This window comes from Pelodiscus sinensis, chromosome 20 (assembly GCF_049634645.1).
Source record: "Pelodiscus sinensis isolate JC-2024 chromosome 20, ASM4963464v1, whole genome shotgun sequence".
Lineage (NCBI taxonomy): Eukaryota > Metazoa > Chordata > Testudines > Trionychidae > Pelodiscus > Pelodiscus sinensis.
In genome coordinates this window covers 27171851-27187333 of record NC_134730.1, presented here as the reverse complement: position 1 = coordinate 27187333, position 15483 = coordinate 27171851, and the positions used below count along the sequence as shown (strand labels likewise).

General features: G+C 65.4%; 1 protein-coding gene across 1 annotated transcript in view; it reads right to left on the bottom strand.

The window, feature by feature from the left end:
• Window positions 1–15200, bottom strand: part of TTYH2 (tweety family member 2) — a 38462-nt gene extending 23262 nt beyond the window's left edge. Inside the window, exons 1-2 of the mRNA XM_075904039.1 lie at window positions 14999–15200; window positions 579–751 (exon numbers count right to left, since the gene is read on the bottom strand). Of these exons, the coding sequence (XP_075760154.1) occupies window positions 579–751; window positions 14999–15133 (308 nt within the window). The 5' untranslated portion in view covers window positions 15134–15200. The remainder of the gene's footprint in view (window positions 1–578; window positions 752–14998) is intronic.
• Between the last annotated feature and the right edge of the window lie 283 nt (window positions 15201–15483).

Below are 15483 nucleotides of genomic sequence, written 5' to 3'. Positions count from 1 at the left end.
CCCCAGATTAGCCAGCATGGCCAGGCCTCACCCGCATGGGGCCCATCTCCTCCGGCAATGGCTCGGGGGGCTAGCTGCCCCAAGGGCCTCTCTGAGCGCAGTTGGGTTGGGGGGATGGGAGCAGAGCCCCGCCCCAGCTCACAGCCATGCTCCTCCCCCTCTGAGCAGCCGTCCCCCAGCCGAGACCGGCCGCGTCCTGCCCATCCCCGTGGCATCTGGGCTCCCATGGGCTTGTGACTATCCACTGCGAGCGTCTTTTTCACCAGGCCACCTGCTGGAAATTCCTGCCCACCCAGCGATGCTGAGAATGGCCAGGAAGCCCTGCCGATGGCTGCCCCCTTCCTCTGGTCCCTGCCCTTCCTGCCTGGCTTCGCAGCCCTGAGCTCGGCCGTCATCCCCGGGAAGTGGCGTTTGTCCCCTCTCGACGGGTGTGGACACAGAGGTGAGGGGACTAAGCCAAGGGCACTCAGCAAGTCAGTAGCAGAGGCCAGGATGGAACCCAGGAGTCCTAGCCCATCCCCCTGGGGTGTCTCCCCCAGGGGGGCCCCGCAGCCCACCCCACCTTGCCAGACACTCACCAGCAGATGAGACCAGCCACCACGGCCGTCCAGGTGATGCAGCAGGAGCTGGGCCGCTTGGTCTCCGACTCCTCATCCCGCTTGCAGCCGCACAGGCAGATCAGGTAGATGGTGAGGAAGAGCAGGTTGAGGCCGAGGCCGACGGCAGCCACCAGGCCCAGGAAGAGCAGGGACTAAGCAGGGGAGAGAGAGAGTCGGGGGGCGCTCCAGGCAGGTTGCACGGCTCAAAGCGCCCCTGGTTCTAGGATCGCGGGCTCCTGGGCCGGGGTGCTCAGCACCACCCATGGGGCGCCAGCGAAGACCCCACCCGCAGCCCCCTCCCACTGCCTAGCAGCCTTGGAAGGAACCTCCTCCGCTCCGGAGTGACAAAGCAGGTGCCCCCCACAGCAAGTCACTGCTGCTCTCTCACAGCCCAGGCCGGCAGGTCCCACCATGGCAGCGAGGCGGCCGAGGCAGGGAGGTCTCTGGACAGAGCTGCCCAAGTTGGCTGGACAAAGCTCCGGATCCAGCGCCTTGCACGAGTCCTCCCCTGGCTCCCCGCGGCTGATGGGCAGCCCTAGACCGAGATCCCGACTGCCGCCTGGGCGGGGGTGGGGGGCGTGTGATGCAAGCGCTGGAGACGGAAACCCTCCGCTCCCGCGGGGCACGGCCAGTCTCCGCCGTGCCAGCTGCTCGCCTCACCCTGCCCGGGAGGAGCAGCCTTGGGCTCGCCCCAGGGAGCCGCCGTGCCCGGGAAGGGCCGAGGCACCGAGCGCACCAGACAGACGGGAGCAGCGCTGAGTCACTGCCAACGGGGCCAGGCTGCCACCTCACCCCGACAGGAAAAGCCCAAATCCCGTTGCCCTGAGCCAGCCAGCGCCTCCGCCCAGCTGGAGGTGAAGCCTTTGCTAATGTGCCCGGCCTGAGCTGCGGCTGGAAGGCGCACGCGGGGCACCCAGCTCTCTTCCTCAGGGAATTCATGGGGTGCCCAGGTCACCAACCGCCTGGCGCTGCCCCCCCCCTCCCCCAGCCGGGCTCCGCAGGGGGAGATCTCTGCACCAGTGAGGTGCACGCCTCCCCCAGACACCAACAGGCAGTCCCCTGGCTCCCACAGCCCTGCCGACTGGCGCCCGCTCTGCTCCTCACATTCCCCCCCTCGGCGGTCAGACAGTAGCAGCATTGCAGGACTGGAAGGGGCCTCGGGAGGTTTTCTGGGCCAGCCCCCTGCACCCACGGCAGGACCACGTAATAACTAACCAGGTGTTGTCTGACCTGCTCTGTACTCCACCAACTCCCCCACACAATTGATTCCAGTGCTCAGCTAATGACACAAAGTTTTCCCTGGTGCCCAACCGAACCCCCGCTGCTTCTCGCCCCAACCTCTGAAGTTACGAACCTTTTCTCCCTCCTCCTCATAAAAGCCTTTTACATTCCTGACAATGATTAAGTCCCTCTCGCTTTTCTTTTATCCAGACTAAACCAATCCAGTTCTGTCCATCTTCCCCCATAGCTCACGTTTTCTAGACTTTTCATCATTTTTGTTGCTCTTCTCTAGACCCTCTAATTTCTCCACATCTTGCCTGAAATGCAGTGCCCAGAACTGGACACAGTAATCCCCGAGACCATATCAGAGCAGAAGAACGACTTCTCGTGTCTTGCTCACGATACTCCTGTGAATGCAGCCCAGAATCATGGTGGCTTTTTTTTTTTTTTTTTTTTTGCAAGAGTGTCACACTGTTGACACATTTAGCTTGTGGTCCACTCTGACCCCGAGATCCCTTTCTGCAGGGCTCCTTCCTAGACAGTCACTTCCTGTTGTGAGTGAGAAACCGATTGTTCCTGCCTAAGTGGAGCACTTTGCATTTGTCCAAATAGAACTTCAGCCTATTTCCCTTGGACCGTTCCTCCAGTTTGTCCAGATCTTTTTGCATTTTCACCCTGTCCCCCAAAGCCCTCGCAACCCCTCCCAGCTTGGTCGTGTCGCAACCTTGGTAAGTGCATTTTCCAGGACACTGTCTAAATCTCTGATGAAGATATTCAACAGACCCAGACCAGACCCCCGCGGAATTCCTCTTGTTCTGCCCTTCCAGCTGGACTGGGAGCCGCTGGTAACGACTCTCTGGGAAGAGTTTCCCAACCAGTTCTGTACCCACCTTATAAGAGCTCCATCTAAACTGTATTTCCCCACTTGCTTTACGAGAAGGGCACACGAGACAGCCTGCCAAGCCGAGATACGCCGCCTCTGTTACCCCCATTCATAAGGCTGGGTCCCCTGTCAAAGGAAGCTAATCAGTTGGTGTGACAGGATTTGTTCTTGACACATCCAGGCTGTGACTTATCACTCGTTATCTCCTAGGTGTTTGCGGACCGATTACTCCACTATCTTGCCAGGTACTGAAGCTAAGCTGACTTGCCTAATTCCCTGGGTTTTCTTTATTCCCCTTCTGATAGACTGGCACTATCTGCCTTCTTCCGGGCCTCTGGAATCTCTCTGGTCTTCATGAATGTGCGGAGACCATCGCTAACGGCTCAGGTCTCTCTCAGTCAGCTCCTCCAGCGTTCACAGGAGACCGCGGGAGACCCCGCTCAGAGGGCACGGCCAGGTCTGGCCAATGGGCCAGGGAGAAAGGACCCTGGTTCCAGCCGGGGGAGGAGAGAGAAGGCAGAGAAGAGAGGGGCCCAGGCGACCCTGGTTACCTGGGCAGAAGACGAGGGGCAGGGGAGACGCTGCTGGAGGGGCATATCGGGGGCTCGGCTGCAAGAAGGGTTTTCCCTGGGCGGGGCCCCCTGTTAGCCGCGCTCTCCTCACCCCCAGCTCCTCCAGTCACGCCTCACGCCCAGTGCACTCCTCTGTCCTCCCAGCACCAGGCGCTAGGGGCAAACCGCCACCTTCCCTGGGAAGCGGGAGCGGCAGGGCAGCCCAGGACTTAGCGGGTGCGCCCCTCCCGTCAGACGCCCCTGGGCGCGAGGAACGGACTCAGACGTGCTCCAGCAGCCGGCGCCCGCCAACAGGCAGGCCCCACCACAGCGCCCTGCGGAAGTCACTGGTGCTGGCGTTTGCTGCATCGCTCCCCGGTCCCGCCCCGGCAGGGCAGGGGGGCCAGGAGACGCAGGGCAGGGAGGAGTGGGGAGGGGAGCACAGCACGATCTGGTTAAATAACCTCATCGCCCCCAGCGCAGTGCCGGCCCTGCTCGCGATGCCCGGATGCTGCCGATTCGGTAGCGGGCGCTCGGAGAGAGGGAGCAAGCCAGGGGCCCGAACCCGCAATGCAAAGCCGAGCCGCTGGATCCGGCTTCAACTCCTGCCCCTTTGCCCCTTCCACTGCCCACATCCGGGCCATGGACAGCAGGGTCTTTGACCACGTCGGGCCGCTGTTCCCAGCAGGGTTATGCTGCCTGGCCTCCTGCCTGCTGGGGTGTGAGCAGCGACCACCCAAGTGCCACCCAGCCCGATTCACCCGCAGAGCTTCCCAGCGAGGCTGGGACGCCCCAGCCCCATTTCCCCAGGAGGGGAAACTGAGGCACGGAGCAGGTCAGCATCCTGCCTGGCATTTACCCAGCAGGTGCTGAGTTCTCCCCCCCCATATCTCCAGTTCCCAGCCCTGGATTAGCCACCTCTCACTCGGCTGGCCCGAGCGGGATTGCGTGGATGCGTCAGCCCACGTCTCAGCTGCACGGGGCTCGCTCCTCTCAGCGCATGGATTTCGCCCAGTTGTACTAGGAGCGGCCCAGCCCAGCTGCCCAGCAAACAGCACCTGCTCCACGGCAGGGGCATTGCAACCCAGGCAGGCAGGGGTTAGATGGGAGCCTCTCTCGGCAGACGTTTGGCTGCATCCAAAGTGGCGCCGTCCGTCCCCAGCCAGGCGCACGCACACTAGACCTGGGTAGCTTCCCTGCCTGGCAACCCAGCAGCCAGCGCCCCGGACCCCAGCCAGAGCCAGGAGAACCTCCCTCCGAGCCAGCCGGACGTCGGGGAGCCCAGCCCTGGATCCCCTGCCCGTGGGAGACATGTAACCACCTTGCAGCTGCTCCGGAGCACTCGCTCCGATGCTCGCCCATCCCGCCCTGGCCAGGCTCCGTGCTCAGTTCCTCCATGCAACGCCCCCCACCTCGCTGGGCAGGAACAGCCCCTGCAGCCCCAGCCCGGCTCTGCCTTCAGCCAGCAGGCTGTGCCCGGCAAGATGCGTCTGCGCCTGGCAAGATGCGTCCGCGCCCACCCGCAGCCCCTCCCTTCAGGGAGGCCGAGTCTGATCCAAGGCACCAGAGCAGCCTCTGCCCTCGTCTCTCCCCTCGGGCAGCGAGTGCGACACGCCAGCCCAGCCGCCCCGCATCGGGGAAGGTCGCGGCAGACGCAGGGTCTCCCCCCGGCCCAGAGGAACGCCACCTGCGCTGCATCTCCCTTCCCACGCTCTCCGGCTCAGCTGCTCCCGTCTGACTCCCCCCGCGTGGCCTAGCGAACAGCTGCTTTAACGCCACAAGCCGCAGCGGGGAAAGAGCCGATCCAACGGAGGCCGGAGTTCACCCAAGCGAGCTGAGAGGCGGCCAGGCCAGGCTGCCAGCAGAACCGTCCTGTGCCAGGGCATCTGCTAGTGTCCTGCCAAGCGAACGGCACCACCACCTGCCCTGCCGGTCACGGGACCCACACGGAGGCCAGCAGGACACGTCGGGCCCGAGGCGCTCTCACCGGCTCCACTCCCCCTGCGGAGCTGCACAAACTAACAGGGGACTGAGATGTTCACAAAGACTGACAGTCACAGACCCGACCACCCCGGAGTTAGCGCCGGTCCCTGCTTTCCTGCCCTTCGATGTCGGCAAACCACGGCCTCTGCACGGAACGCAGCTGGACACAAAGGGGCACCCCCTGCTCCCCACCCGCTGGGTGAAATCCAAAGCACTACCTGCCAGGGCAGGCGGTGGGTGCATGGGTGAGACCAGAGAGCAAAGGAACAGAATAACTGGGAGGCAAAAGTACATCCGCTGGCTCCTGTTCCCCTACCTCCCTGCCACCCCCACGTGTGACCCACGCTGGGGCCGGTCTCCCTACACCAGGCTCTAAGGAGTCCCCCAAACAGCCAATACAGGCGGAACCGCTCTAGTCCGGCGCCCTCGGGACCTGACCGGTGCTGAACCAGAGAACTTGCCACCCCACGGGAGATCAATATCGTCTAGCAGCATCACCGACATTTCCACGGCTTGCCGGGCTGTTACAGGACGTGTAGGGGCACCTTCGAGCTACGGAACAGCACAGAACCCTGCGAGCCAGGCCTGGCGGCGGGAAACAAACTTTATGGGACGGTGGCAAACTTGGCCATACCCCGAAGTGGCCGTCCGGCGAACCAAACTCATGCCAGACCACGGATGTTGCCGGACTACAGATTTACTAAGTGCTCCAGCAGGCAGGACTCGCCAAGAATGGGCCTTCAAGGAGAGCCCGGGCCCGACGGACGCCTGACGGGAGGGCCCGGGCCCGACGGACGCCTGTGGTGCAGTGGGGGGGCTGTCTGCTCTGTGACCGGGGTCCCCCTGCGCTGCGATGGGAGATTCTCACTGACTCTCCCAAATGTGGATTAACCCAGACACCCAGCCTCAGCCTCCCAGGGAGGGAGACAAAGGGAGGAGGGTGGAGACCCGCACCTGGCTGGGGGGGGGGCAGGGCTGGAAGAGGTTTTTTTTAGTTTCTGGCCGGTATCATGGAGGAAGCAGCCTAAGCAAGGGGGCTGGGATTTAGGGGCCCAGTCTCCCCCATCTCTAGGGGGGCTGAGGCATCCCAGGCCTGCCCTGGAACCAGATCACATCTGTGCTGCATCCTGGAGAAGCAATAAACTCCCTCTGTTCTACTGGCTGGTGGAGTCTGTCCGTGCCACTACGGGGGTGCAGGAGGCGGGGGACCCCAACGCGCCGTCACAGCCTGACGGGAGGGCACAGGTGTCTGACGTGCCGCTCGCATGGGCTCCCAGACGGGGACAGCGTGGGGCTGCTTGTTGCCTAGCTAGGGGACCATTCGCGCGCTCGACCGACAGCTTCATGGCCTGTATATTCCCCCGGAGCGCAGGGGCCGGGCGCGACCGCCTCACAGCTCCGCAGCGCCATGAAGTGGCCCCTCTGTGTCCACCAAGCAGGGAGCGGGACCCCGCGAAGGGCAACGCGGGGCCAGAACTCCGGGCACATTAACGATAGAGGCCTCGTTTGCTCCAGACCCCGCCCCGGCGCCGCTCGTCCATCCCCCCGCCCGAGGCAGCGCGTGGGCGAGCCACACCTCAATCGCCACAGGCATCGCCGTGGCGCGGATGACGGTTGCGTCGCACGTGCAATTGCTCCAGTGTAAACGGAATTCACCCCGCGAGCCCCCTCCCGGATCCAGGGGAGGAGGCGCACAGCCCCAAAAGCCACCGCAACGCCGCACAGCCCGGCCTGCCTCTCCCCAGGGAGGTGGCACCAGAACCGTGCAAACGGTTCACCAGCAGCCCGGGCATAGCGGTTAATGGTCACGGTTACACGCAGGCTCCGCCCCGCTCCTGCAAGCTGGGGGGGGGGGCAGTACACTGGGAGCCTCCTGGATACAGCAGCTGGCTCCCTGGGAGCAGCCCACACCGGCTCCCAGGGAGCTGGCTGCGGGTGCCTGTAACCACTGAGTTTTTCAGCCGTTACGCGCTGACCCAATTACCCGCATTTTACACACTGAACCGGTCTCCCCGCCCGTTCCCTGCCCGGCAGGTGGCCCGCTGAGGTCGAGAAGCAGCGCGGAGGATGGGACGTCGGCCGTCACCTTCTACAAGGGACTTCCCACCCCGATTTCGGGCACCCAGCCTGCTCCGTAACCGGGTCCAGCCCAACGCAGAGCCAGCCAGAGCATCGTTCGCTCCTCGCTCGTATTCCCGGGACCGGAACGCCGCGCCAGCTGCAGGGGCTCCGGAGTCTTTCAGGAAGCCGTCGTAACGTGGCAGAGAGGAGACGAGCCCCCCAGGAAGGACCATCCTGCGATGCTGGCGCAGCCGGGCGCGTCCCGGGGGGCGAGACGTACCCTCAGCCACCCCACCTCTCAAAGCGAGCCACGGACGGCGGGTTTCCAAGCCGGGCCGGGCTCAGGGGCAGGGCCCTCCTGTCCCTGCGGGGTTCTCCTCCCGCCCCCGCTTCCTGGCTGTGGGAAACGAACCACACACGCTGACGAGAGCCAGCCCCGCCCCCCCCCCCGGCCATTTCCCAGCACCAAGGGCTCGGGGGGTGTCAGCGGCCCCGCTCGCCTGCCAAGCCGCATGGAATCGAAGAGGCTGGCTTCGATTGCTCCCGCTAATGCCGACCAGAGTGCAGGGGGGGGGGGGGGGGGCTGCCAGGGGCAGCAGTGCGCAAGGCTTCATTAACGAGCTCTCCGCCTGAGTGGCGGGGGAGAATGCACCAGCAGGAATCATCTCGCTCCGTAACTGGCAATTACCCTGGCAGTGCTAACGAGCGGAGCCAGCGCCCCCCCGACCAGGGCTGGCACGTGATAGACCCCTCCCTATGGGAGTCCAGGGCCGATCTGTCCCATGGAGGCAGGGCACTGAGACGGGTCCCAGCATGCAACACTCCGGTTCGAGCGGCCCAGAGGACTGAGCATTGCGTCCGGCCTGCCAGGGCCACCCCCTTTTGGGAGCTGCCAAAGCTGTTTGGGACAGGAGAACACAAGCCCTGACCTACCCACCCAGCACCCCCTCCTCTCCGCGGGGAGCCCCGTCCCAAAGCGAGCGGCACCGAGCACCCTCCCCGCAGCAGCCGCAAGGCAGGAAACCCGCCTGACACCTTTGTGCGGAAGGTGGCGGGGCCACGAAGGGCTTCCTGCGCAGGGCTGTATTGCTGGAGGGTTTCCTTCCTTCCCCGCCCCGCAGGACCGAGCCTAGCAGGGCAGCGTGCACCGAGCGCACCAGCAGCCCGCTGGCTTGGGACCAAGCAGGAACCCACGCCCCGAGTCACGGCCGGCAGATCGAGGGGCAGCGCTCCCCGGAGAGCGCCGCACGGGATGCGGAGCCAGCCGAGGGCTCGAGCGCCTCGCAGTTCTGATTACACCGCGGCCAGCTCGGCTCCACCGCGCAGCCCCCCGCAATGCTCCGGAGGGACCGAGGGAGCCATGGGGTGGGGGGCATGTTTCACCGTGCGGGGGATCAAAGAGGAAAAATAATAGTCGCATGTGTCGGTGTCTTCCAAAAGGTGTCCTCAGACAGGAGCGCAGGCCCGGCGAGGGGAATGGCCCGGCGAGGGGAACGGCCCGGCTGCTCCGGCCCGGCGAGGGGAACGGCCCGGCTGGCCCGGCCCGGCGAGGGGAACGGCCCGGCTGGCCCGGCCCGGCGAGGGGAACGGCCCGGCTGGCCCGGCCCGGCGAGGGGAACGGCCCGGCTGGCCCGGCCCGGCGAGGGGAACGGCCCGGCTGGCCCGGCCCGGCGAGGGGAACGGCCCGGCTGGCCCGGCCCGGCGAGGGGAACGGCCCGGCTGGCCCGGCCCGGCGAGGGGAACGGCCCGGCTGGCCCGGCCAGGGGAACGGCCCGGCTGCTCCGGCCCGGCGAGGGGAACGGCCCGGCTGCTCCGGCCAGGGGGCCGGTAACGCCAAGCTTCAGGGCTGGAGAACAGCTGCTTTCAGAAGGGAGAGGGGCCTGGAACCCACCCCGGGCGTGGCCATGCTGTTCCCACCCCACCCGCCGCCCAGCATCTCGCTCCCAGGTGAAACCATCAAGTGCTGCTTGGCTCCAGCGCCCCCAGGACCCCACCCCAGGCCAGGGGCCTGTCTGACTCCAGCCTGCGCCCACCCGGGGGCTACTTAGCACCCCCCACTGTGCCACCAGCCGCCTCTCGCCACCCACGAGCCCCAATTAGCTCCTCACGCCTGCTCCTTTGCCCTGGCGGAGACGCTCCTGGGAGCCCCCGGCCCTCCCGGTGCACCAGTCGCATTAAAGGGACACTCGGCCGAGCCCACGTGGGCACCCGCAGGGCACGGACCTGCCCAAGACGCCGCCCCTTCGAGGCCACCACGAATATCCAGGAGCGTGAGCTTTGCCCCAGTTTTGCAGGGGAGTCTGAGCATCCCACCAGGTGAATTCAACACGGGGGGGAGCAAATGGCGCTTCCTCCCCAGGGAGGTGCCCCCTGCGCTCTGCCCGGCGGCTGCGGGGAGAGGAGAGCGCGCGCTGGAGAATCGCTGCTCTGGCGCAAAGCTGAGATATTTGGGTTGCTGGGGAAGGTTCAGGTGTAAATTAAACCACCAGCGTCGTCAGCGAGTCCCTCCCCCCACCCCACTTCAATCCAGCGAGTGCAGTCCAGCTCTCTGCCCCGGTTCCCAACAGCCCCCCAGCGGTGCGCCCGCTCCCTGCCCTCCCGCCAGACATGCAGGGAGAAAAGGACGTTTCCACCCCCCGGGGCTGTGCTTACAGGGTTCAGTTGGCACAGGCTGGGATCAGGCATTGGAAAACTTGGGCTGCCTGACGCCCATCATCTATTGTGTATCATTTGCTGAGTGTCTAGAGCGAAGTACTTGGGAATCCCGCTGAGATGCAGCCTCTTCTGGGGTGGAGGGTGACGGCCAACCAGAACAACAGTGCCACAGGAGGGGAAACAACAGGGCAGTAACTTTTAACATCTCCTCCCAGGGCTAAGCCCCCACCCAACAGCACGGCCGTGTTTGGCAGGAATCTGGGAGCCAGCCCCGCCGGGTGTCAACCTGAGGTTCTGCATCTGAGGTGTCCCCGGCTAACAGCACAAACGCCAAGACACTCTCTGCAGCCCACCCACAAGGACAGGGCTGCAACGCCGGGTCCAGGAGGGCCAGTGAGGCTCGGAGGGGGGGGAAGGGGCGCACGGTCAGGCCCCAGTGAGGCCTGTGGGGGGCACATCACGGCTTCTGCTTTGCGTTGCCAGGAAAGCAGCCCACCACGCACACTGGGCATCACTGGGGAAGTGACGGGGAATCCCGGAGCTGCTGCACTCAAGTAACCCCGGCCCTGCACATCTCACGCCCCCCCCCCCCGGCTAGGAGCCCCCCCAGGGCCGACGGCAGCTGTGCTGCTCCCGCCGCTCGCTCCTTGCGCTGACAAACTGTTTGAAAACACCAATGGGCAGGAGAAAACCTGGCCCCAAAACGTGTTCCAACCGAAAGGGCAACGGCCCACGGCGGGAAACTCCCCTATGGCGAGCTGTGTTAAGACGGGAGAGAGAATAAAGGAGAGAACGGATCTTATTGCCTCTCTGCAAATCCACGATGTGCCCAGATCTTGAACACGGAGAGCAAGCAGGGCTGCCTCACCTCAGAAGAGATACGTTGGCATTGGAAACGGTTCCGAAAAGAACAACGAAAACGGTGAAGGGGTTGGAATGGCTGCCATGTAAAGAGAGATGAAAAAGATGGGGACTTTTGAGCGCAGAAAAGAGAGAACTATGGGGACGTCTAGACTACGTGGCTCCGTCGACGGAGCCATGTAGATTTGTTTGTTCGGCAAAGGGAAATGACGCCGCGATTTAAATAATCGCGGCGTCATTTAAATTTAAACGGCTGCCCCGCTGTGCCGATCAGCTGTTTGTCGGCTCAGCGCGCTAGTCTGGACGCTCCCCTGCCGACATGGAAGCCCTTTATCGACCTCCCTAGTAAACCTCATCCTACAAGGCATAACGGGGAGGTCGATAAAGGGCTTTCAGGTTGGTGTGGGAGCGTCCAGACTAGCGCGCTGAGCCGACAAACAGCTGATCAGCTGTTTGTCGGCTCAGCAAGGCAGCCATTTAAATTGAAATGAAGCTGCGATTATTTAAATCGCGGCTTCATTTCCCTTTGCCAATCAGCCTAATCTACATGGCTCCATTGACGGAGCCATGTAGTTTAGACACACCCTAGGAGGGGATATGACAGAGGTCTGTAAAGTCATGACTGGCTTGGAGAAAGCGAATAAGGAAAAGTTTACATGTTCCCATAACACAAGAGCTAGGGGGTCACCGAATGAAATGAACAGACAGCAGGATTAAATCAAACAAAAGGAAGCTTTTCTTCACACAGCGCACAGTCAACCTGTGGAACTCCTTGCCAGAGGATGGTGTGAAGACCAGGACATTAACAGGGTTCAAAAAAGAACTAAATAAATTCATGGAAGACAGATCTCTCAATACTTATTAGCCAGGATGGGCGGGAATGGTGCCCCGAGCCTCTGTTTGTCAGAGACTGGGAATGGGCGACAGGGGAGGGATCACATGAGGATTACCTGTTGTGATCCCTCCCTCTGGGGCACCTGGCATTGGCCACTGTGGGCAGACAGGACACTGGGCTAGACAGACCTTTGGTCTGACCCAGTCTGGCCATTCTGATGTTCTTATAAGCGAGACAAAAGCCCTGACAGCCCGAGAGCCCTGAGCTCTGGGTGGCCCTGATGGAATCCAGTGCTTTAGAGGCCCAAGGCAAGCAGCCGAGGAGCAGAGCTTTACTGCCCCTTTGTCTGCGTTCCTCTCCTCTCCCCGCCCCCACTTCATTCATGGGCCAGCGCCCGGCTAGACAGTGGCCATTTCTGCTTTTCTTCCCAGCCTGGGCCTGGGCTGCAAACCTCGCCAGGGCCCAGTTCGCTGCGAAGGGCAGAACTTCACGTTTTAACTCGAGAAACATGTTGTGGTTTTTCCTCCCCCCCCCCCCCCCATGCGTGACTCAGTTCTGCCAGACCTATAAGCGCATGCAGCCCCTGACACACTAATCAGCCAGTCCCCTGCAACCAGGCGCACCCAGACACAGCAACACCAAACCCACCGGGCAGCCGCACGGAGCAAACCTCAGGTACTCGCACAGGAAACCTGTGACCTTTAGAAATCTAATTTCAGGCTAGAACACAACCTGCAAAGCTGGGGGGGGAGGGAGGGGCAGATCAGCTGTGTACATGGTTCCACGCCACAGGTGGCTTAGAAAGCAGCATTTCTTGCTTAACCCACAGGCTCCTGCCTCCTAGGACCTTACTGGGCCAAGGGGAAGTCTCTGCTCCTCCCTCTGATTTTTTTCAGAGCAAACAAAAGACCTCCATGCAGTACGAGCGAGCGTGTAGGGAAAAGCCATCTGGGAACAGGACCATGGGAAGCAGGGAGGGTTCCAGCTGCCCTGGGCAGGACTCCCTCGCATTCCCAGTCCGTGCATTTTACAACCAAGCTTCCCAGAGGAGCTTTCCCCCGCCCAAGGCACAGTCTGGCTGGGTCAGGAACGGTTCAGAGCAGCCACCAGGCTGGGTCAGAGACCGGATTTGGGGAAGGCCTGGGGGGCTTTAGTTCTAATCCACAGGACCCAGGAGGCAGGATGGGGTGGTCAGTTACTGGCTGGAACAGGGAGGGGGCCCTGGATTGCAGCTGTTCTAGCAGGCGCTGGGATGCTGGCGGGTCCTGGCACCATGACTGCCCCTGGGCACTGGATTAGTGAGCCAGGAATCAGCATGGGGGGAGCTGGGAGGGCTGCCCTGGGCAGTCGGCAGCACACAAGGGTGACCCCAGAACCGCACCCCAGGTTCGCGGGGGGGGGGGGGGGGATTACACAGCATGAATGGCCCTGAGATGGGTGGTAGGAAGAGACTGCACTGGGGTTTGTAACGCATGGGGAAGGGGAGCGGAGGAGGATTGAGGGGCTGCATTGGGGCTGGGGGGGTGGAGAACAGAACTGGGGCTTGGGTGCCTGGGGGATGTAGGCACTATTAGGGAGATGGGGGACTGAGTGCATAGAGGGAGGCAAAAAGGGGTCCCAGTGCACAGAGAGAGGCGGGGGTGTCCCAGTGCACGGGGGGTGGGTACACGGGGGAGGAGGGGCGAGGGGTGGCCCCTGTGCACTGGAGGGATGCGCGGGAGTGCACGGAGGCTGGGTGCACAAGGGAAGGCGGGGGAATGTTTCCTGGTGCACAGGGAAAGGTGGAAGGGGGTCCCAGGGGGGAGTCCTGGTGCACGGGGGAGGTAGGGGTCCCAGTGCACGAGGGCTGGGTGCACGGTGGGGTCCCGGTGAACGGGGGCTGGATGCATAGGGGGGTCCCAGTGCACGAGGGCTGGGTGCACGGGGGGGTCCCGGTGAACGGGGGCTGGATGCACGGGGGGGTCCCGGTGAGCGGGGGCTGGATGCACGGGGGGGTCCCGGTGCGCGGGGGCTGGATGCACGGGGGGGTCCCGGTGCGCGGGGGCTGGATGCACGGGGGGGTCCCGGTGCGCGGGGGCTGGGTGCACGGTGGGGTCCCGGTGCGCGGGGGCTGGGTGCACGGTGGGGTCCCGGTGCGCGGGGGCTGGGTGCACGGGGGGGTCCCGGTGCGCGGGGGCTGGGTGCACGGGGGGGGTCCCGGTGCGCGGGGGCTGGGTGCACGGGGGGGTCCCGGTGCGCGGGGGTCGGATGCATGGGGGGGGTCCCGGTGCACGGGGGTCGGGTGCATGGGGGGGTCCCGGTGCGCGGGGGCTGGGTGCACGGTGGGGTCCCGGTGCGCGGGGGCTGGGTGCACGGTGGGGTCCCGGTGCGCGGGGGCTGGATGCACGGGGGGGTCCCGGTGCACGGGGGCTGGGTGCACGGGGGGGTCCCGGTGCGCGGGGGCTGGGTGCACGGGGGGGTCCCGGTGCGCGGGGGCTGGGTGCATGGGGGGGTCCCGGTGCGCGGGGGCTGGGTGCATGGGGGGGTCCCGGTGCGCGGGGGCTGGGTGCATGGGGGGGTCCCGGTGCGCGGGGGCTGGGTGCACGGGGGGGTCCCGGTGCGCGGGGGTCGGGTGCACGGGGGGGGTCCCGGTGCACGGGGGCTGGGTGCACGGTGGGGTCCCGGTGCACGGGGGTCGGATGCATGGGGGGGTCCCGGTGCACGGGGGCTGGGTGCACGGTGGGGTCCCGGTGCACGGGGGTCGGATGCATGGGGGGGTCCCGGTGCACGGGGGTCGGATGCACGGGGGGGTCCCGGTGCGCGGGGGCTGGGTGCACGGTGGGGTCCCGGTGCACGAGGGCTGGATGCACGGGGGGGTCCCGGTGCACGAGGGCTGGATGCACGGGGGGGTCCCGGTGCACGAGGGCTGGATGCACGGGGGGGTCCCGGTGCGCGGGGGCTGGATGCACGGGGGGGTCCCGGTGCACGGGGGCTGGGTGCACGGGGGGGTCCCGGTGCGCGGGGGCTGGGTGCACGGGGGGGGTCCCGGTGCGCGGGGGCTGGGTGCACGGGGGGGTCCCGGTGCGCGGGGGCTGGGTGCATGGGGGGGTCCCGGTGCGCGGGGGCTGGGTGCATGGGGGGGTCCCGGTGCACGGGGGCTGGGTGCACGGGGGGGTCCCGGTGCACGGGGGTCGGGTGCATGGGGGGGTCCCGGTGCACGGGGGCTGGGTGCACGGTGGGGTCCCGGTGCACGGGGGTCGGATGCATGGGGGGGTCCCGGTGCACGGGGGCTGGGTGCACGGTGGGGTCCCGGTGCACGGGGGTCGGATGCATGGGGGGGTCCCGGTGCACGGGGGTCGGGGGGGCCCACCTGCTGGTAGTCCGGCTGCTGCGGGCGGAAGGCGCTGGGCACGGGCTGCAGCCGCAGGTCCACGTGCGGGAAGCGGTGCAGCCAGGCCGCCCACCAGGGCGCCAGGTAGTCGGCGCGCGCGGCCGGCAGGGCCATGGCTCGGGACCGGCTCCTCCGCCCGCCCGGCGCGCTCGGCTCAGCCCGGCGCAGCCCCGCCCCCGCGCGCCCCCGCCCGCCAGGCCCCGCCCCCGCCCCCGCGGGGCCGCGCAACCGCCCCTCCCCCAGCGAGCGCAGCGCCTGCGATCCCCCCGCCCCCCAGCCTGCCGGGTCTATAGGGGTCCTGCCCCCCCTGCAACTGCTATAGAATCCCTGCCCCCCCAGCCTGCCGGGTCTATAGGGGTCCTGCCCCCCTGCAACTGCTATAGGATCCCTGCCCCCCCAGCCTGCCGGGTCTATAGGGGTCCTGCCCCCCTGCAACTGCTATAGGATCCCTGCCCCCCCAGCCT